This window comes from Microcaecilia unicolor, chromosome 11 (genome assembly GCF_901765095.1).
Source record: "Microcaecilia unicolor chromosome 11, aMicUni1.1, whole genome shotgun sequence".
Classification (NCBI taxonomy): Eukaryota; Metazoa; Chordata; class Amphibia; order Gymnophiona; family Siphonopidae; genus Microcaecilia; species Microcaecilia unicolor.
In genome coordinates, this window is record NC_044041.1 from 173,367,369 (window position 1) to 173,391,180 (window position 23,812).

The window sequence follows — 23,812 nt, forward strand, 5'->3', positions numbered from 1 at the left end:
CTTGGTCTGCTACAATGAATCCAACAAAACAGGGAAATCTAGGGATAAGCATTTAGCTGCTATTAATAAGTTCATACTTATTGCTCAAAACCAGCACGATAGGAGTCTAGCTAAATCCGAACCCGATCTGATTTTGTTGCTCTCAGTTACTCATACTACTCAGCTCCTCATTTAGTATCCAGAAACCATTTCTCTGTATCTGTATTGGTGTGATGTTTCGGTTTCTATTACAGGTGACATGTCTTTATTTTATTTTTTCTAGGTTTAATTGCAAGTGTATATTTATGGTACCACACAAATGACCTAACTAAGTCAGCAAATTATTTATTTGTTTCTAAGCATACCTTCCCTGGGGAGTTCTTATCAACTGCAGGGATGAGCGATCCCCGAAGGAGGTTCATTTTATGGTTTTTTGTATATATATACCTGTACTGACTTATTTATGCCATTTTATTTTATACGGGATCCCTTTTAAATAAAAGCTGTGTATTGCACATTTTTAAAATGTTTTCTGCTTTAACTGGTACGCTGTTTAAATTGATGTGACACTCACTTCTTTAGTTTTCTTCATGAATATAAAGCCTTCATTTTTGAAATCTCTCTATGATATGTGTAACATCTGAGAGCTTTTCATTATTTCCTTGTCTAAGAAAGAAGAAATATTTAATAGCCATTATCCATTCTATGGAATAAATGCGAGAAATGTTCCCTTGAACTGGCCATTTGGGGGAGCATTTTGCGCTGATCATAGATTTTATAGTATTCTTGGACTGAGAATTGGTGAAGCTTTCAGACATAAATTGGGAAAATTATACACTCCACTTTCTGATTCCTTTCTATTTAAAACAGGTTATCGCAATATGGCAACTATTACTCTTTTTATTTGTGTGCAGCGGTCCTGGAATTTATGCTTTCTGTATTTAACTAACACCTTGCTTCAACTAACTCTTACCACGTGGTGGCTTTGTCTTAAAGCGATATGCTTCTCCCTACTTCTTTGACTGATTGAAAAGGTCAATCAAGTGGCTGCACTTTTTAATGTTTTTTTCTTCCATTTGTCTTTTTCGAGGAACCTTTTTCTTGCATTGCCATCTGAATATGCCTTGCTGCAATTCAGATGTATAATATTTTGTTTTATTTTTATTTTCAATTTCTTTTATTTCTGTATGTAAACCTATTTTTTTTTTTATATATTTTATCTTTTTTTTGGATTTTTATAATTTTTCATTTTCGATGCTTTGTTTCTTACCAAGCTTCTTTCCTGGCCCCTAGCATTCTGACTTCTTTCAATAACTTAACCACATAAATTGCACTACTGGTCTGTTTAAGTTTTGCCTTTCCCCAGATGGATACAGGAATTCCGTTGACGTCCCTCACCGAGGAGACGACTGCTAGCACAGAAGAGCTACCCGATAATGTATCTGATCTGAAGGCTATGTTGCAGCAAAGAATCGCTAAATTAAAAGACAGATGCACAGACCCCAACATTACCTGGTGTGAGAAACGAGACATTATTCAGCGTGAGTTTCGACAGATGCATCGATTGGTCCACGAGCAAAAGAAATAGGCTCTCCACTTACTGGAGTTACAAAAAGCTTTGGGCTCTACCCTTCTTTCTTAATCATCTAACTCGTAAGTCCTGCTGGCCTCCTGCAGCTGAGGGCTCAACCCTTGGTGAATGGTAGTCATCGTAGGTGAAGATTCCATATCTATTGGCGATAAATTGCGATGCATTGCCCTCCATACATCAATAAATGAACATTTACCATCATCTCTTTTGTTCCACATACTTAACCATTGTTATTTGATCATGTCTTCGTAAAGATTACCAATCTGTCTTGCACGTTATGCAAGCCAGAAGTGGGGATATATTATGCAAATCCCAATTCCTAGTATTAAGAGGGTTGCAGTTGAAGCTCTAATCCCTACCAATCAGGAGATATAATTTCATATATACTATTGCTATTTATGTAAATTGGCTTTTCATTATTGAACCCTTCCGGTGTTTACTCAGCCGCAGAACCAGATGTTACGAGCCTAACCATCTCAAGACCGGCAACTTCCTTCAGCAAGCCAGCCTGAAAACCCAGCCCTGTTAGATCTTCCAGATCTCCGTCCAGATTCTTCAGCGCTTCCACCGCCTCAACCATGATCGATGAAAGAGAATTTAGAACTGATACTTAATTTGAGAATTACTGTTGCTGTTTATGGACATTATAGATTCATATTATGTTTTATTTTCAATTTAGCAGTAATCCTGTCTAGATAGTGAAAAGGTTTTATTTCCTTTATTGTTCTAAATGTTTTTCCAAGAGTTTCCCCGTTATTTCTGTTTATGTAATTTAAATTGAAGTCGATATTGCTCAGATACAAGGGTAACATCAAACCCTAATACTGGCTCTGATATCATAATGTAGGTGTAAACTCTGTTAGTATCAACCTGTTATGCAATTGTTTGACTTTGGTGTAGGCTTACTTAAGCTGCATGTCTTTCTGTAGGTTTGACTAAGCTCCAAGAGGGGTAACGGATATATACAATGCTTCCCATACTTCCAGGTCATTATGCATATGTCAAGATCCATGCATGACCTTGGTTAATATAAATTTTCCTAGGATTGACCATTTTTGCTGTATGAGGCAACCTCATACTTGCTATCCACTTATTAGTGCTCATGATTGGATGCCAATGATGAGTACTAGTAAGGTCCAGGAATCCCGACCTGTTTAAGGATTCTGAATACCTACAACCTTAAACAGCCTATTAGTATGATCCACCTGAAATTGCTATTACCCGCATACCTATATTTCATGGGATTTTGTAAATGAGCTCATGGATTAGTCCCATTCATAAAAACATTTCTCGCTACAGGTTTGAGTAAGTCTCAACCGAAAACTAAACAAATTGTACCAGTTGATCTTAAGACTCAGATAATTTGATGGCCTCATAGAATACCTTCTGGAACGGATGGTACCAAGGTACGTTAACCCTGGTGTCACCCTATGGGATAGGGTGAAGAGGGGAATGTTAATATATGGCCTGGCTTTAAGGCTACCACTGGAATAGTGATGGCCAAAGCTATGCAGCCTAAAACAACTGAAAAGTACTGACTAGGCCAAACAACAAGTAAATGATTTAATATTTGAGAATCTGCAAAAAGCAGGTCTGAACAATGAGTCCTGACACAAACTGGTACAACTTTTAATTCAAATACAGCACCTGTAATGAAAGAATGATGGATCAGATGAATAAAATGGGGCTTATTAATTTTGTATAAAATGATACAGAGGTCATACAGAGTTCTTAAGATGGTGTGAAAAGTATTGCAACAGGGAGATGTGAAACTGTTATCTCAACGCTTCCCAAAACATGCTGATAAGACCGCGTGGGAAAGTATCATCTCAGAAATTGAGAGCTAGGTATCTCACCATTTACTTCTATGGAGAGGTTTGTGTATAAAAGAGGGGAGATTTTGCCTTAGTTTTGGTCTCCTCCCCAACGCTTCTCTCAGACGGCAGGGCGCTGTGCAGATAAACCCAGAATCTGATGTCTGTATTTGTATCAACTTGAAGACTTGTGTTTGGGTAAGAAATAAAATGTACCTATCTATCTAAACCTATCTCTGTCTCTATTTTTATTGATTCTATCTTCTCTTTACCTAACATTTAGCCTACAATGTAGATCACATACAAGTGACACTCAGTTTTGGACAGAAAGCAGTAGTTATGGGAATTAGTTTTCAATTACGGCTCCTAATGCCTTATGATTGGGTGACAATGGAGGTTAGAGAAACTATACAGAACCTGATATATGAACTAAGTACCTTTAGTCCCCCGTGTGACGGAGTCAGAAAGAGGTCTAACAGAGGGGGGATAAAAACAAGTTCAATGTGGCTAATATACAATTACAGTATTACAATGAAAAGAATATTAATGAACATGTGAATTACAAGAGTAATTAGGCATGATAGGCAAATGAAAAAGTTATAGGAGCAGTCATTATACGTAAATAGGATTAGACATCTTGTAATAGCAACTTTTTAAAAAGAAACGTTTTCAGGAATTTGAGGAAGGTCACATAATTGTTGATGAGTCTTATTTCCTGTGGGATGGAGTTCCACTATTTAGAACCAAGGAGCCTTTCCTGGCCATATAAATCATTTTGAATATTGAGCCCTTGCTCTGTTATGATTAAAATGGCCAACATTATACACCTACTTTATATTTTTTTTTTAAAGAAAACACTTAGGCAGCTGGTGCTGATAGTATAAACCAGATGTTGCCGCTAGGGGTAGGAGCAAGGTGGGTTCGCTCCTGCCACTGACACCCCGCTGGACCATCAGGGAGGTCAGGTAAGCCCAGGGGAGGGGTTCCATCCTGACTGGGAAGTGGGGGGGTAGGGATGGAATGGGGCTTCTGCCCCGGGGGGGGGGGGGGTGTTGGCATTGCTTTTGTTGGGGGGGGGGGGGACCGCATGGGGAAGGGTCACACAGTGGCAGGAGGGGGACAAAACTTTTTTTTATGTGAGTCCCAGCCTGATATTGAGCCGGGGCCTGCATAAGATAGGTGGGGGAATTTAGGACAGCTTTTGAGCTGCCCTAAATTCACCTGCTTAACTTATACAGGCCTCGGCTGAATATTTCCACTGCACGCATAAGCCCTGGCTCCTCCTCAGCACCTTCCCTGACCAGAACAGCAGAAAAGAAAAGCAGGCCCATGTGGTAAAATATATCAAAATTTATTCAGTACAAATACATAAAATCAGCAAACAACTTTCCTCTAACCACTCAACATGGCCATGTTTCACCCTCTCAAGGGTTGCGTCAGGAGCGTTACATGAAACCAGCAGGAATAATCTAATGTTTTCCCTGTCTGGTTAGTGCAGTGCAGCACAGAGAATAAGGCTCACAAGAATTGAGCTGTCTTTCTCAAACAGCTGCAGCCTGAACCACAGGTTGCTCACAAATGCATTGGACTGGTTTCGTGTTAAGCCCCTGATGCAGTCCTTGAGAGGGCGAAATACGGCCATGTTGGGCAGTTGGCGGAAAGTTGTATGCTGATTTTATGTATCTGCGCTGAATAAATTTTGTTGTATTTCACCACTAAGAAGTGTTACTGTTTTAAATGGAGGAGGTTTGCTGACTGGTGTGAGAGCAAGGCCCTAGATCCCCTTACTTGCCCTACACAGATCCTGATTGAATACCTTATACACTTATCAGAGTCTAGTCTCAAGACCAACTCTTTAAGGGTTCACCTTAGTGAAATTAGTGCTTATCATCAATGTGTAGAAGGTAAGCCCATATCTGGACAGCCTCTAGTTGTTCGCTTCATGAGAGGTTTGCTTTTGTCAAAGCCCCCTGTCAAACCTCCACCGGTGTCAAGGAATCTCAATGACATTCTCACCCAGCTGATGAAAGCTCCTTTTGAGCCACTGAATTCCTGCCATCTGGATTACTTGACCTGGAAGGTCATTTTCTTGGTGGCTGTTACTTCAGCTCATAGAGTCAGTGAGCTTCAGGCCTTAGTGGTGGATGCACCTTATACTAAGTTTCATCACAACAGAGTAGGCCTCCACACACACCCTAAGTTCCTTCAAAAAGTGGTGTCAGAGTTCCACCTGAACCAGTGGGATTGTCTTGCCAATATTCTTTCCCCGACCTCATGCCCATCCTGGCAAAAACAGCTTGCACACCTTGGACTACAAGAGAGCATTGGCCTATTACATAGAGCAGACAAGGCTCTACATATAGTCTGCCCAGTTTTTTGTTTCTTTTGATCCCAACAGGATGGGGGTCGCCATCGGGAAATGCACCATTTCTATTTGGCTGGCAGCTTGCATTTTCTTCACTTATGCTCTGGCTGGGCTGGCCTTGGAGGGTCATGTCACAGCTCATAATATCAGAGCCATGGCTGCATCGATAACCCATTTGAGGTCAGCCTCCATTGAAGAGATTTGCAAGGCTACAACGTGGTCTTTGGTCCACATATTCACATCGCATTGCTACCTTCAGCAGGATACCTGACGTGATAATCTGGTTGGGCAGTGTTGCAGAATCTGTTTGGGGTCTAGAATCCAACACCACTCCCCTAGGCCCGTATTATTCTGCTCCAGGCTACACGCTCACTTAGTTTGTATATAGTTTCAGGTTAATATGAGTTTCTGTCCTCGCTGTTGCAAGGCCTAATTAACCAATGTTTCCTATTTTCTGTGAGCCCGGATGCTAGGGATACCCCAATTGTGAGAATTATGGCTTGCTTGTCCTCGGAGAAAAGTGAAGATACTTACCTGTAGCAGGTATTCTTCGAGGACAGCAGGCCTTATATTCTCACAAACCCGGCCACTTCCCTTGAAGTTGACTCCTAATTTCTTTTTATGCTGTACTATTTAACTGCGGTGACCATGCTGTCATGGCAGGTAGGAAGGCACTCATGTATGCGCGGTGGAGCGTACCTCACGCTCCACAAAGCTCTGTTAAAGATTGTTAAAATCTATGGACCAGACAACGCGGGATCGCGTTACCCAATTGTGAGAATATAAGGCCTGCTGTCCTCAGAATACCTGCTACAGGTAAATACCTTCGCTAAATGTTGGCAGATAAAGACCTCTATGGTCTAACTAGTCTGCACAACAAGGCAGCCAGAGTTGTATCTGGCACTCTGCACTCTGTATTTAATCACGTCTTGGTGATTAAACACTGGCATCATGTATAGATATAGATACATACTTAGCCCCTATCTCTCCCTGCCAATTTTGGGGCACAGACTGTAGAAGTCTGCCCGGTACTGGTCCTACTTCCCAACTACTGGAATTGCCATCAAATCCCACTCCATCCTTGACCTTGATCTGTTTTGGGACCCAGGCCACAGAAGTTTGCCCAGCATTAGTCTTAATTCCCAACTTCTGGAGGTGCCATCAAAGCTCACTTCAGCTATGAGGTTATTTAAGTTTTGCTTTATTGGGATTCCATCCTTTTTCTATATGGTGTTCCTCTGCGTTTATTCCCATGCATTCTTGAATTCTGCCACCGTTTTTGTTTTCACAGAAGTCTAAGTGCTTTGAATATCAGCCCCATAGTCTCCAAACCTGAACATAAAACTCCAAATTGTGCCTCACCAATAACCTGTACAGGGGTATCAACACCTCTTTTTTTCTGCGGTTATACCTCTTTCTATGCAGCCTAGCATCCTCCTGGTTTTGGCCACTGCTTTGTCACTGTGTTTCACCACCTTGAGATTCTTCTCAGATACTGTCACCCCAAAGTCCCTTTCCTGGTCTGTGCATATCAGCCTCTTGGCACACTTTATAGAATTGTTCCTTAAAAGGAGCAACCCACAACTGCCTCAGTTTGTCCTTGGTGACATGGAATGTGTGACCCTGTTCTCCTGGAGTTTGCAGATGATGTGGGACATTAGTGTTTTAGGGAAAAAGAAAAGGAAGGTTGGATGAAAGGCTTTTAGTTTTACAACATGAAAAGAAGCTCTTTTTCTGTCATGGTAAATACCTGCGGAAAAAGGCATGAATGCATCGTTTTTCTTAAAGTCTCCGTTCTCATCCAGGAAGTTTCCCGGGTTGAAGGTCTTTGGGTCTTTAAAATGTTTTGGATCCCATAATACTGAAGTCAACATGGGGTATACATCTGTATTCTGAGAGAAAGAAAGAGATTGGGGTGGAAGGGGATAGTAAAATGAAGAACTTGACAGATTCATTGGGTGGTTGATATTTTAAGATTTCATCTGTCTTTCACACTCTGTAAGTACTAAAGTGGGGTTGGATCCCTGGAAAGAAAACCAGGCTCCAGTTTGCCTTTGCACTTTGCTTCCCCCCATATCTGAAGTGGAACGTACACAATCCCCCTCATCTATAAACTTGCATGCCCAACTTGACGTTTACCCATTAATTCTATAAAAGTCACCAAACATTGTGCACTCAAAGCCAATTAGTACCAACAATTGACTTTTAACAAGCAATTATTGACATTAATTAGATTTAATTGGAATTTATGCATATAAATTTAGGTACAGGATCTGTGCCTAAATTTTCTGCATGAGTAAAAAAAGGGGATGCAGAAATAGGAGGGTCATGGACAGAACGGGACACTCCTAGCATTTACATTGTTTGTTATAAAATACGAGGGATATGTTGCTAATTTTGGCACCTACATTTGCACCACATTTCAATTGGTGCAAATGGCTGCACCTAAAGTTAGGCACAACTCCCGGGTGTGTTATTCCATAATCCGCACCTAACTTTAAGCGCAGCTTATAAAATAGTGCTTTTTCCAGCGCCAATTTTATAGGTGGCATATATAGAATCTAGCCTGTGGATGGGCATTTGCAATGTAACATCTAAGTTGGACTTTGGATGCTTTGCGCTAAACATCCCAAATCCAAATAGAAAATATGGCCATTTTCAAAGCCGCAAAACATCTTTTTTTTCCCCAAAAAATATCATTTGTAACAAGGTTTGTGCTCTGTGTGTTTATTTTTTCAGGCCATTAAAATAGTGAAAAATGTAGAAAATCAAGCCATTGGGATGTAGGAGGAGCCAGCATTTTAAGTAGAATGGTCCCCCAGACATCACAGGAAAGCAAAGGGGCACCCTAGGGGGCACTGCTGTGGATTTCATATCAGGGGCGTAGCCAGACTTCGACGGGAGGGGGTCCAGAGCCCGAGAGAGGGGGGCACATTTTAGCCTGCCCACCCACCGCAGCAACCCTTTCGACCCTCCCTTCCTGCCGCCAACCCTCTTCCACCGCGTACCTTTGCTGGCAGGGGACCCCAACCTCCGCCAGCTGAAGTCCTCTTCTCGCCGCGCAGCGTTGTTGACCGTCGCCGCTGCCATAACCCTCTCAACCCCACTTCCCGCCACCAACCCTCTCCCACCGCATACCTTTGCTGGTGGGGGACCCCAACCCCCACCTGTCAAAGTCCTCTTCTCGGCCACGCGGTGTTGCCGAATGATCTGCTCAAGTTTGAATCTGTTTCTGTGTGTGCGTCTGACGTCCTGCACGTACAATGTGCAGGACGTCAGACGCACGCACAGAAACTTAATCAGATCATTCAGCAAGCAACGACGCGCGGCCAAGGACTTCGGCTGGCGGGGGTTTGGGTCCCCCGCCAGCAAAGGTACACGGCGGGAGAGGGTTGGCGGCAGGAAAGGGGGTCGAGAGGGTTGTGGCAGGGGGGTCCAGGGCCAAATCTACAGGGTCCCATGCCCCTGTGGCCCCGTGATAGCTAAGCTCCTGTTTCATATAAATGCTCCCAGGTGCACATCTCACCATTGCTCCCATATCTTGTCAGTTAAGCCCTCTAAAACCCACTACCTCAACTGTACACCACTAAAATAGCCCTTATGGGTGAAGGGGACAACTACATGTGGGTACAGTGGTTTCTGATGATTCTTGGAGGGCTCACAGTTTCCACCACAAGTATAATAAGTAGGGGGAGGTATGGGCCTGGGTCCATCTGTCAACAGGACACTGCACCCAGCACTACACTACTCCAGGGACTTTCATGCTGCTCTAATGGACCTGGCTATAACATCTGAGGCTGTCATAGAGGCTGGTAAGTATTATCGTATTCACATTTTTCAGGGGTGGGAGGGGGTCAGTGACCACCAGGGAAGTAAGGGAGGGTCATCCCTGATTCCCTCCAGTGGTCATCTGGTCATTTAGGGCAACTTTTTGTGCCTTATTTGTTATAAAAACAGGTCTAGACCAAAACACTGAAGTTTTCACCCTAGACATTTTCATTTGTGCCATTATTTATTTATTTATTTTAGATTTAGCTGTAAACACCCAAGTGTTAGGCATGCACTAAGCTCGCCCTAATCCTGCCCTTCCAAACACCCCTGACATGCCCCCTTGTGATATGGATGCATTGCAAATGAAATGCATAGATAAACATCTGCAGAATAGATTTCAAAATAGCGATTTGGACGTTTTGAGAAGAAATCTGTCCCAATGGTGCTCTTTGGACATTTTTCTCTTTTCGGAAAATGAGCACCTTACTCCCGGATTCTATTTATTGCGCCTTAATTTCGTGGAGAAATCAAAGTATATTCTTAAGCCTAGGCGTAGTTTTATTTTTCCTCATGAAAATTTTCAGGCACCACATATAGAATCTAGTCCTTAGTGTGCAAAGATGCGCCTGCAATTATGCACATAACGTAATATAATAATTAGCTGCCAATTGGCATTAACTGCGTACGACTGGTAGCGCTATATAAGTGATTATAGTAGTAGTTATAGTAACTACCAATTATTGGCAATAATGGTGGTTATTGGTGCTATTTGGCACTAATTAGCAGTTATGCTAGTACCTGCACTTAGTCAGGATTCTGCAAATGCATGAGCAAAATCCATTCACATGCAACTGCAAGGAGGAGAGGAATTGGAAGGGATATGGATGAGTCACGGACGTGCCTAGCACTTATGAGTGCAGGTAATAGAATATTAAAATCTAATGTGACGCCTCTTCACTCACGTATAATCACTGCATACTCAGTGTCAATCATGTTATACGTTTGTTTAACAGAAGGCCTGGATTGGCCACTGCTGGAAACAGGATGCTGGGCTTGATGGACCTTTGGTCTGTCCCAGTATTGCAATACTATGTATTTATGTAAGACTTAAAATCTTCAAAAAAATTTTCAAATGCCACTTAAATGTATTGTAAAGCACTGCTTGAAATGTTTAAGTAAAAGGAACACTTATCATTGAAGGGGTCCTAACACGGACTATGTTTCGACAAATACTTCATCAGGGAACCCGGGGCGGACTGACCATTCAGGCAACTGGGCAGGGCCCAGAGGCTCTGCCTGGATGCCTGCCGCACACTACAGCCCTCTGGTCCTACCTTTTAAAGGTGTGCTGCTAGTGATCTAGTGGCCTCTGTGGTGGGGGGGAACATGTTCTTTCCTGCCCGTTGTACGCCGCTATTCCCCCCTGACTGGCACCTGCCATACTTTAAAAATAGAGGTCGATACTCCCTGCGGAGTCTCGCAAGACTGCGGAGACTACAGCGGGCATCTCAGCCGCCATTTTGAAAAGATGGTGGCGCCAGCAGGCGGGGGGAATAGTGGCTTCACAGCAGGCAGGAAAGAACATGCAACCCCCCCCCCCCCACAGAGACCACTAGACACCAGAGCCCTTCAGGTAGGACTGGGGCAGTGGGGTGTTGGCTGCAGCGGTAGGGAGGGCTAGCGCATGGTTGTAGGGGAGGGGTGTTGGGCAGTGGCGGGTGGGGGGCACAGGCCACCCTCAATCCACCCTGAGAGAACCCAAAATTCAGTCTGAAAAAGTTTTGCCTCCAGCATGGTGAACTACTTTAAATTGTCAGTCTTCACTCACAGATATGGTAGGCATCTTTCATTAAGATGCACGTCACTGTGTATAATTCTAGGTGCCTATTATACAAACACTTACTCAGCACTGATTTCAGTGCCGATTTTTTTAGCACCATATATAGAATCTCTCCAGAGAGGGTGTATTCTATAACAACGTGCATAGATTTTAGTACGCCCATGCCCATGCCCATGGCCATGTCCCCAACTTGTTAACATCCAATTGATAGCACTGATCTAGCTGCTAACCAATTAGAAAAATACACTTCAGGAAATACCCAATACACTTTACAGGCTGAAAACACGCCTGTTCTGTCACAGTTATGCACATTCTTAAAGAATAAGCTTGATTTCTCCATGGAAATTAAGGCACGATCTACAGAATCTGTGAGTAAGAGGTTCATTTTCGGAAAGAAAAAAATGTCCAAAAAGGGTCAATAAGCATCATTTGGACAGAGTTCTTCTCAAAATGTCCAAATCGGTATTTTGAAACCTAGTTTGCAGATGTTTATGTATGCATTTCATAGACAGCGCCAAACCCCTACGAGAAAAATTGCATTGGCTCCCAATCAAAGAACGTATTGCATTCAAAATCTGCACCCTGGTACACAAAATTATCTACGGCGAAGACGCCGGGATACATGACTGACCTCATAGACCTATCAATCCAGAAAAACTCTACAAGATCATCACAAACTTACCTAAATCTCCATACCCAATGCAAAGGTCTAAAATATAAAACAACCTATGCATCCAGCTTCTCCTATTTAAGCACGCAACTATGGAACGCATTACCAAGCGCCGTGAAAACAACTTATGACCACTTTAACTTCCGGGAAGCACTAACAACTAACCTGTTCTTAAAGGCATACCCTAATGATCCAACCTAAATGCCTGAACCCTGCAACACACGGAAGTCAAAACCATACTGGAAATAACTAACCCTTCCTCTGCTTTACGATCCCCAAATGTTTGTCACACACAGTGGCGTAGCAAGGGCGGGGGCGGTGGGGGCGGTCCGCCCCGGGTGTCAGCGGGTGGGGGGGGGGTGCCCCGCTCCCGCTGCTCCCACCCTGTCCTGCCTTTAAAAAATTTTTTGAAGCGCCGGAGCGGCAGGCATGCGTCTGCCCTGCTAGTAAAAAGCTCCTCGACGTCGTCGTCGGGCCTTCCCACATTGTGGTCCCCACCCTCCTCTGAGGTAACTTCCTATTACCGCGGGAGGGCGGGGGACTCAATGTGGGAAGGCCCGACGATGACGTTTGAGGAGCTGTTTACTAGCAGGGCAGACGCGCTGCCTGCCGCTCCGGCGCTTCAAAAACATTTTTTTAAGGCAGGACAGGGTGGGAGCAGGAGAACCGGAGCTGGTGGTGTGTCGGGTCGGGTGGGGTGGAAGGGGGGACTCAGAAGGGTGCTCAAAGGGGAGAAGGGGATTAGGGAGGGTGGGGAGCCCAGATGGGTGCCCCAGAGGGAGAAGGGGATGGGGAGGGTGGGGGAGCCCAGATGGGTGCCCGAAGGGGATTGGGGAGGGTGGGGGAGCCAGATGGGTGCCCAGAGGGGAGAAGGGGATTGGAGAGGGTGGGGGAGCCCAGATGGGTGCTCAGAGGGGAGAGGGGATTGGGGAGGGTGGGGGAGCCCAGAGGGGTGCCCAGAGGGAGATGGGGATTGGGGAGGGTGGGGGAGCCCAGAGGGGTGCACAGAGGGGAGAAGGGGATTGGGGAGGGTGAGGCAGACCCTGGATGGAAGGGGAGCGTGAGGGAGGGCAGACCCTAGATGGATGGGAGAGGGAGGGCAGGACAGATTGAAGGGGCAGAGAGAAAGGGCAGATGGTGGGTGGAAGGGGGAGGGAGAAAGAGGGTAGACTGGGGCAAATGGTGGATGGAAGGGGCAGAGATAGAGGGCAGATGTGGATGGAAAGTAGGAGAGAGAGAGCAGACTGGGGCAGATGGTGGATGGAAGGGGCAGAAATAGAGGGCAGATGTGGATGGAAGGGAGAGAGAGAGGGCAGACAGTGGATGGAAGGAGCAGAGGAGAGAGGGCAGACAGTGGGTGGAAGGGACATTAGAGAGGGCAGACACTGGATGGCAGAGAGAGAGTGAAGACAGATGCTGGATGGAAGGAAGACAGTGAAAAGAAGATGAGGAAAGCAGAAACCAGAGACGACAACTGTAAATATATTTTTATTATTTTTCTTAGGATATAGTATTGTAGCTGTGTTAATGTTTATAAATAGAACATGTAAATAAGGTAATCTTTGTATTGGATTAATTTTAATACATTTTGACTTAACTTTCAGAGAACAAAACCCCCTTCCTCAGGTTAGGATAGGATACTGTAACAGCACTATACTGAATTGACCTGAGGAAGGAGATTTTGGCCTCTGGAAGCTAATGTATTAGTCCAATAAAATGGTGGTATTTTTTTTTCTGTATTTGTTTTATTTCTATTTGTTAATTTGTAAGTGGTGATTGATATTTGTTAGTTTTTTCAAATTTACATCTGCTGTCTTTATATTTTGCACAGTACTAGGGACATTTTCTGTTTCTGTGGTGTTGCATTGTATGCAGAGTTTGGCAACGGGGGTTCAGTGTAATTTTTGTCTAAATAGAAAGTTTATGATTACTTATTCTATAGTGGATTAGGGTGTATCTGTGTTTGTGAAAAAGACATGGCTTTCAGTTGGCATTGACTGTGCAGATCGACGATCTGTACTATTCTGTCTGGTTTCGTTTTACAATAGGTGAATTGATGTTCTAGTGCTCACTGTAGTGTTTAAGATGCTTTCCTTTTCCTTGTGTGACTTGTAGAAATGACTGCTTATGGTATGGTAGAATTGCTCTATAGGCCCTGAGTGTTTTGTATTCTTTTATGCCTAGTACTGGATTTGGGGGGGGGGGGGTGGGGGGGGGGGGGGGGGGGGGGGGGGGGGGGGGGGGGTTAAAAAATGACCGGCCCCGGGTGTCAACTACCCTAGCTACGCCACTGGTCACACATGAACTTTACCCTACTACAACTTCACTCTGTATTTTGTCATCCCAGAATTGCGATCGCCTAATGTACTATGTAAGCCACATTGAGCCTGTAAAAAGGTGGGAAATGTGGGATGCAAATGTAATAAATAAATATGCAATATGTCCATATCACAAGGGGGCATGGTCAGGGGTATTTTTTTTTTGTTACATTTGTACCCTGTGCTTTCCCACTCATGGCAGGCTCAATGTGGCTTACATGGGGCAATGGAGGGTTAAGTGACTTGCCCAGAGTCACAATGAGCTGCCTGTGCCTGAGGTGGGAATTGAACTCAGTTCCTCAGGACCAAGGTCCACCACCCTAACCACTAGGCCACTCCTCCTCCTGAAGGCAGGCTTAGGGCTTGCCTATCACTTGTATGTTTTACAGCAATAATGGAACAAAATGAAAATATTTTCTGGGTTTGGGGGTTTACATTGCAGTTTCCACAGTCTTTGAGTAATAATTCCCCCTTTTTTTGATTTTGGGTTACAGTTAGGTGCAAGCATGTAAGCTAGCCTGTAAGCTAGTGTTAGCGCTCATGCCTAACTTTATGCTTGCAACTGTGGACATATGTTAATATTCTATAATGGCAATTGCACCTGGAATTACCACTATAGAATTCACACTTAGCAAGTGTCATCCAGCACCTAACTTTAGGCAAACTATAGAGAATCACCCCTACTTTGTTATGGCCAGGTATTATCTCCACAGGAGAAAAGCTCAATGGGCCTGAAGAACTGGAATGAAGAAGCAGAATTTATTAAAAGATCCGACATGGGCCGTGTTTTGACAAATTGCCTCTGTCAGGGGTCAGCCAGTAGTATACTCCAAAACTAAGGAAATCACTCAGGCAAATAAAAGAGCAACAAGCCACTGGTTTTTATATTTTACTAGTGGAACCCAGCCCGTTTCCTCAACATTGAAACTGGCCCTAGAAAGGCTCTCTTGTAAGCAATTTTTTGTCTCTCCCCTGCCCTCCCCTGCCCTCCCCTCTCCTCCATGTCCAGCGATTCTTCCCTTCCCTCCCCTCCCCTCCCATCCCCTCCCCTCCAGTCCAGCGATTCTCCTCTTCCCTGCCCTCCCATCCATGTCCTGCAAGTCTCTTCTCTCCTGTCCTCTCCTCCTATCCCATCCATGTCCATCGATTCTGCTCTGCTCTGCCCTTCCCTGCCCTCCCCTCGATGTGCCACGATTCTCTCTTCCTTTGTCCCTCATCATTTTTCTGGCTGGCTTCCCTTCTGTTGGTAACAGCCTGATGTCACCTCGCCTCCAGCCGTTCCCTTCCCTCTCACTGTTCCGCCCTCTGACGTCATTATGTTTTGACGCAGGGGCGGGGCAGTGAGGGGAAATGGAATGCTGGAGGCTAGCTGACGTCATGAGATGTTACGAACCCAGGCAGCCAGACAGCGATGGAATGTTGGAGGTGCAAATTATTATCTAGATATTTGCTAAACCCTGATACAGGCAATTTGCCGAAACACGGCAAATAGATCTGCTCTTTCATACCAGTTCTTGAGGCCCATCATGTTCTTTTCCTGTAGAGGTTCATTCACTGCGCTTTTGATTCCCTCTCCTCTGTTGACAGGTATTATCTCTACCACAGTGGATATTGGCTTGTGAATCTCACATATGCAATCACTGAGCCACAAATAACACTGGCTGATATTGTTAGATAATCCTAGTCATTGAGTCCAGATGTGTGAAGAAATCAGTCCCTTCTTAAAACACCAGAAACGATACCTTGGGGATGGTGTATCCTCTGAACTGAGTATCTTGTGCCACTGGTGTGGAACTCCCAATGGCAAAAGATCACTGAACCGCTGAATCTCATGGACCCACAGCATCGGTGTATGGCATCTTCTTCCGGTCCTCCATGGAGGGGTCACGGTTTTGGCCAATCACAAGATCAATCTCCTTCTGTATTTTTTCTATTAGATATATCATAGAGTTGCATAATCATGAAAGAATAGCAGCATAAATTTGCAAGCTGTCATACAGGGAGCATATGAGTGTGCTACCTACCTCAGCATCTCAGCCATAACATTTGTCAGTGCGTCTCTTGTGTCTATCATTTTTTAGATTAGAATATTAAAATATTATGTTAATCTGAAAGAAAGCAAACATAGTCTAATTGTTGTATATTATCACCTGTGATTTGGGGGTGCTTTAATAAAATCAGAAAGCCATATCTCAGGGTTGTGCTGGTAGTCTCTGTTCCTCCAAAGAATAGGCTGGTGTGGTGAAAATCAAGTTTAACATGTGAAACTCTGAAACAGGATTTTGTTTTCCTTGGGAGAAAAATGAAAAAAAGAAGGGGTTAAATAATAAAATGCAGGTTATCAAAATAAAATCAAACAACAACCAACAAAAACAAATTGATGACAGGTACAGGTATCAAGATACATATCATGCATCTGTTTTCCATCCCTGCTGCATCACCACTAGGCCTCTACCCTTGATCCTTCACTTCTGAGGATCCTCTCTGCTATCCCAGACTTTCTTGAAATCCGGTGCTGTTGTTGCCTCCAACTCAGGATGGCCAGGCATCTTGCTTCATATAAGCAATTTCTTAACAGACAGGCTGGATATTCATCCTCTTTTTTCAATCTAGCCACCGATGGGAAAAATATACGGTATACAAAAGTATATCTAGGATTTTAAAAGGAGGGGCTCCAGAAGGGGGTTTTACATCATCATTCTCCTACTTTCCCCCTCTCCACGCCATTCTCAACTTCCATTTGTTCTCTCCCCCTTGTTGCCCTTTTGTTTTCTCTTTCCAAGTCCATCTCCTTATTCCCCACAGATTCTTCTCCACCTACCCCTGCCATTTAGCTCTATCTTCCCCAGAGGCAGAGCAAGAATAAAGCATAGGCAATGAGGCATATGCCTAGGGCTCAAATGTTTAGGGGAGCCCTGTCAGATGTGCTTAGGATTCAGCAGGCTAGAATTGCCAGGTGTCTGGACTATAGATTCATTTTTGCATTAACATCCAGAAGCCAGGGGATGGCTAACGTATCTGAAAAAAAATGTCCAACAGCTCTATCTGCAATTCTGTAATCCTCCCTCTGCTTGAGTAAACCTGCCCTGCCAGCTTCTTGTTTCACCAACAGAAGGGTCGCTCCATGGTGCAAACGCATCTCGAATACTCTGCAATTCTGGTCACTGCATCTCAAAAGAGATATAGCAGAATTAGAAAAGGTACAGAAAAGGGCGATGAAAATGATAAAGGGGATGGGATGACTTCCCTATGAGGAAAGACTGAAGTGGCTAGGGCTCTTCAACTTAGAGATGAGATGGCTGAAGAGAGATATGATAGAGGTCTATAAAAACCTGAGAGGAGTGGAACAGGTAGATGTGAATCATTTGTTTACCTTTTCAAAAAATACTAGGACTAGGGGGCACGTAAATTTAAAACAAATCGGAGAAAATAATTCTTCACTTATTGTGTAATTAAACTCTGAATTTGTTGCCAGAGAATGTGGTAAAAGCTGTTAGCTTAGCAGGGTTTCGATAATTCCTAAAAGAAAGCCCATAAGCCATTATTAAGATGGATTGGGAAATCCACTGCTTATTTCTAGGATAAGCAACATAAAATCTGTTCTAACTGTTCTGGGATCTTGCCAAGTACTTGTGACCTGGATTGGTCACTGTGGAAACAGAATACTGGGCTTGATCAACTTCGGTCTGTTCCAGTACGGCAATGCTTATGTTCTTATGTCTAATGAGAAGTCAATGGGAAGGCAGTGGGGGCAGGAGCACTGGAAGGCTGCTCTGGACACAGGAAGAGAGGGAGTGTGTCAGAGGGAAACTCCTGCATTCTGCATAAGGTGAGGTAACTTAGCTGATCTTGAAAAGAGATGCAAAAAGAAGGAAAACCTCCCACAATGTCCACTGGATACCAGAAAAGTGAGAAGATGTACCAAAGAAGAACAAGTTATACAAGATCTTGAACACAAAAGGAGCCTTTATTGAACTAGATCCAAAACACAGCTGGATGGCAAATGGATCTCATTACCTCTCGCCTGACTACTTCAACTTACTCCTCACCGGCCTCCCACTTAGCCACCTATCCCCTCTTCAATCTGTTCAGAACTCTGCTGCACGTCTTATATTCCGCCAGAACCGATATTCTCATATCACTCCTCTCCTCAGGTCACTTCACTGGCTTCCAATCAGATACCGCATTCAGTTTAAGCTTCTCCTTCTTACCTACAAATGCACTCAGTCTGCTGCCCCTCACTACCTCTCTACCCTCATCTCCCCTTACGCTCCTGCCCGAAACCTCCGTTCACAGGACAAATCCCTCCTCTCATTACCCTTCTCCACCAGCGCCAACTCCAGGCTCCGCTCATTCTGCCTCACCTCACCTATGCTTGGAACAACCTTCCCGAGTCCTTACGCAAGCCCCCTCCCTGCCCATCTTCAAGTCTTTGCTTAAAGCCCACCTCTTCAATGCTGCGTTCGGCACCTAACTCTTACCTTTCAAGAATTCCAGACTGCTCCAATTTGTCTGCCCCTATCAGTCTGCCCCTATCGGTCTGACTGTTCACATGTCCTTTAGATTGTAAGCTCTTTGAGCAGGGATTGTCCTTCTATGTTAAATTGTACAGCACTGCATAACCCTAGTAACGCTTTAGAAATGTTAAGTAGTAGTAGTAGGATCGGACTCAACACAGCTGTGTTTTGGCAATAATGCCTGTGTCAGGAGTCAAATGATTCAACAGTGATACCTTTTGCACTTGTAGGTGACTACGTATAAATAATTAATGACAAGGCAAATTGAACCCAGCAATATGTCAGCGTGACAGCAATTCAAAGTTGTGTCGTCTATCCAACTGTGTTTTGGATCTTGTTCAATAAAGGCTCTAGTTGTACACAAAGTCTTGTGTGCCTTGTTCTTTGGTACATCTCACTTTTCTGGTACCCTGATCTTTGAAGAGAGCCAGTTGGAACACCAAGGGGGGGGGGGTAATTCTGTAACTGTGCACTTATATATAAACACTCGGAGAGCACCTGAGGGGCGCATATTCTAAAAAAGGAAAGGAGGTGCCTACATTTCTTTATAGAAACCTAGCATAACTAGTATATACACATGTATGTTATTAGGCGCATTAGTACATAAGTACATAAGTATTGCCATATTGGGAAAGACCATCACAATACCTGGCAAGATCCCAAAAAAGTACAAAACATTCTATACTGCTTATTCCAGAAATAGTGGATTTTTCCCAAGTCCATTTAATAATGGTCTATGGACTTTTTCTTTAGGAAGCCATCATACCTTTTTTAAACTCCGCTAACCTAGCTGCCTTACCACATTCTCTGGCAACGAATTCCAGAGTTTAATTACACGTTGAGTGAAGAAAAATGTTCTCCAATTCGCTTTAAATTTACTACATTGTAGCTTCATCGCATGCCCCCTAGTCCTAGTATTTTGGGAAAGCGTAAACAGACACTTCACATCTACCCGTTCAACTCCACTCATTATTTTATAGACCTCTATCATATCTCCCCTCAGCCGCCTTTTCTCCAAGCTGAAGAGTCCTAGCCGCTTTAGCCTTCCCTCATAGGGAAGTCGTCCCATCCCATTTATCGTTTCCGTCACCCTTCTCTGTACCTTTTCTAATTCCACTATATCTTTTTTGAGATGCGGCGACCAGAATTGAACACAATATTCGAGGTGCGGTCGCACCATGGAGCGATACAAAGGCATTATAACATCCTCATTTTTGTTTTCCATTCCTTTCCTAATAATATCTACATTCTATTTGCTTTCTTAGCCAGATCTGCACACTGAGCAGAAGGTTTCAACGTATCATCAACGACGGCACCTAGACCCCTTCTTGGTCTGTGACTCCTAATGTGGAACCTTGCATGGCATAGCTATAATTCGGGTTCCTCTTTCCCACATGCATCACTTTGCATTTGCTCACATTAAACGTCATCTGCCATTTAGATGCCCAGTCTCGTAAGGTCCTCTTGTAATTTTCCACAATCCTCCCGCGATTTAACGACTTTGAATAACTTTGCGTCATCAGCAAATTTAATTACCTCACTAATTACTCTCATCTCTAGGTCATTTATAAATATGTTAAAAAGCAGCGGTCCCAGCACAGACCCCTGGGGAACCCCACTAACTACCTTTCTCCATTGAGAATACTGACCATTTAACCCTACTCTCTGTTTTCTATCTTTTAACCAGTTTTAATCCACAGTAGAACACTACCTCCTATCCCATGACTCTCCAATTCCTCTGGAGTCTTTCATGAGGTACATTGTCAAACGCCTTCTGAAATCCAGATACACAATATCAATCAGCTCACCTTTATCCGCATGCTTGTTCACCCATGATCTAGAGATATGCACGCAACTTGAAGCATTTTCAAAGTTGTGTGTGTAAATATACACTCAACATAGACTATGCCCACGTAAACCCCACTTGCAAATTATACACTATCGGGAATATGGTTACACATGCTTTTGGTGTATACGCATATATGTACACACTTTATACATGTAAATAGCATATAAATGTTAATACCTACTCTATAGAACTAAACTTCAACTGCCTGATATTCAAAGTGATTTCACTGGGTAGGAGTGGGTCCTGCCCAGTTAAACCATTTCTGACTGCCTAAGTGTCTGGTTAAGTGTTGATATTCATCAGCACTTAACCAGACAGTGCCACTAAATATTATCACACACTGCCCCTGCAGTATTTGATTAGTGCCAGGCCGGTTCATAGACAGAGCTTGGGAGGAGCCAGGACCTAACCAGTTAGTGGCTATATTCAGCTTGTTTAGTTAGATAAGCAACTAAAGTTAGGACAGCAAAAATGCTGTCCTAACTTTAGCCACAAAGTTAACCAAGTACTGGTCAGAATATTGGCTGGGGCCTGGTTAACTTCTGGCTTGTGACATCTGCCTTCCTGGGTTTCTCTCCCTCTCCTGCAGTGCAGATCCCCCTCTCTCCATCTCCAAGGTCCAAAAGGCAGGCTGATCCCCCCTCCCACCCCCATAGGCGCACTCCTAGGCCTACTTCAAAGTAGTCCAGTGGAGTCCTATGGGAGGCAGCGATTCAAAACAAATGTATCGGTTCCCAGGAGCCTCTTGGATTTTCTTAAACAATCTAAAGAAAATTATCCACATAATTTATCAGTTACCCAAGTACACTCCCTGGACTGAAATTCTTCTGCGTTCAGTAGCCAAAAATGGGGACACTGTTTTCCAATGTGTGTGCTTTTTTTGCCTGGAGGGCAGGGTTGGGATCAGGTGGAGGATAAGTGCAAGGTCCTAGGGAATAAGAGTATCTGCGGCTCCTGCTAGCCCCAATTTTCAAACAGAAACTATGTGGCGAGTTTCTTTTGAAAAGTATCTCACAGATGCCCCCCCCCCCCCCAAATTTGAAAATTGTACTTATTAAGCCCCAAACATCTTTCTGACCATAGGTTAGCAAGAAAGTTTTAAACCCTACTAGCAACTGAGGGTAATAAATACCTGCTGCATTTTGATGAGGAAACAGTCTATGAAATCACGAAGATTGTCCGGATCCAGTGTCTCTTGGTTCTGCTTCACTTTTTCTTTAATAAAGTCTGCCAGGTTCTGAAGACACTGAAATATCTTGTTGTGGGGTCCAGGCAAGTAATCCATGATGTTTGTATATGAAGTGTACATCTGCCGAAAGCAAAAGCACAACTCTGCTTCAGACCTTCTAAGACATGAGAGTATTTCATTTCTGTGACTGCTCAGCCATTTTTAAGTTAGATGGACTGGCTTCTGTAATTGCATGTACTGGCTTTGGAATGGTTATATATATATATATATATATATATATATATATATATATATATATATCCGGATTCCATATATGGTGCCCAGAATTGCGCATGCAAATTAAATGAGTAACGACCCAATTAACATCAATTATTGCCGTTAATTGGCATTCATAAAAATCTGCACGTGCACATGGCTGCACGCTATTCTATAAGGCATGGTGCCTAAATCTATTAGTGTGTAACTCAAAAGGGGGTATGGCCATAGTGTGTCAAGGGCGTTCCGAAAAGTTATAGCATATGGCTTCAGCTCACCTAACTTGGACACCAGCATTTATACCAGGTTTCAGCAAGCGTAAATGCTGGAAACCTAAAGTTTGGCGTGGGAATCAGTACTTAAGGCGATTCTATAAAAGGCTCATAGCCTTTATAGAATTGTGACGTGATACAGATGTTCAAATATTTGAAAGGTATTAATCTGCAAGCAAACCTTTCCGGAGATGGGAAGGTGGTAGAACTAGAGGACATGAATTGAGTTTGAAGGGGGGGGGGGGGGGCAGACTCAGGAGTAATGTCAGGAAGTATTTTTTTCACGGAAAGGGTGGTAGATACGTGGAATGTATGAAAATGGTAATGGAATTCAAACATGCATGGATAACACAAAGGAACCTCAGAAAGCTCACATCAGAACCTTAATTTCACAATTAAATGGACTCAACACAAAATCATGTTTCGGCCACAGGGGTCTGCTTCAGGAGTCCCTGTATGCTATGATATGTGGCTAAGCAGCACGGTGTCGAGTATATAAGGCCTATAGAATGTAAACTAAATGCAGGAGCGCTGTAGAATAATATTGCAGCGATACTGTTCCACAGCTCTCCTGTGTTTAGTCTATGTTCTATAGGCCTTTCACCTTCTGATGTGAACTTTCTGAATCCATTGGATGTTTTTGCTCTGCATCATCCCTCGTGTCACCCCCACTGTGTTTGGTTTACATATAAAGTATCACATACCATGTAAAATGAGTTTATCTTGTTGGGCAGACTGGATGAACCATTCAGGTCTTTATCTGCCATCATTACTATGCTACTATCCACCTCATTTTTGAAAGAGAAAGACGCCCATATTTCGACCCAAATTGGGAGATGGGCGTCTTTCTCCTGTGGGCGCCCAAATCGGTATAATCAAAAGCTGATTTTGGGAGTCTTCAACTGCAATCTGTCGCGGAAACGGGCAAAGTTGACGGGGGCGTGTTGGAAGCGTGGTGAAGATGGGACTGGGGGTGTGTTTATCGGCCGAGGAGAGATGGGCGCCCTCGGCCGATAATAGAAAAAAGAAAGGTGTTCTTAACGCAAATTTAGGTCACTAGTTTTGGACCTTTTTTTTCACGAACAAGTCCCAAAAAAGTGCCCTAAATGACCAGATGACCACTGGAGGGAATCGGGGATGACCTCCCCTGACGCCTCCAGTAGTCACTAACCCCCTCTTACCCCAAAAAAAGAACTTTAAAAACTTTTTTTCCAGCCTGTATGCCAGCCTTAAATGTCATACCCAGCTCCATGACAGCAGTATGCAGGTCCCTGGAGCAGTTGTTATTGGGTGCAGTGGCCTTCAGCCAGGTGGACCCAGGCCCATCCCCCCCCCCCCCCACCTGTTACACTTGTGCTGCTAACTCAGAGCACTCCAAACCG

At 43.9% G+C, this 23,812-nt stretch overlaps 1 protein-coding gene across 1 annotated transcript in view; it reads right to left on the reverse strand.

The window, feature by feature from the left end:
• The window catches only part of LOC115481007 (cytochrome P450 2G1-like), a 140,426-nt gene that overhangs the window by 63,691 nt on the left and 52,923 nt on the right, over positions 1-23,812 (reverse strand). Inside the window, exon 5 of the mRNA XM_030219992.1 lies at positions 21,847-22,023. Within this exon, the coding sequence (XP_030075852.1) occupies positions 21,847-22,023 (177 nt within the window). The remainder of the gene's footprint in view (positions 1-21,846; positions 22,024-23,812) is intronic.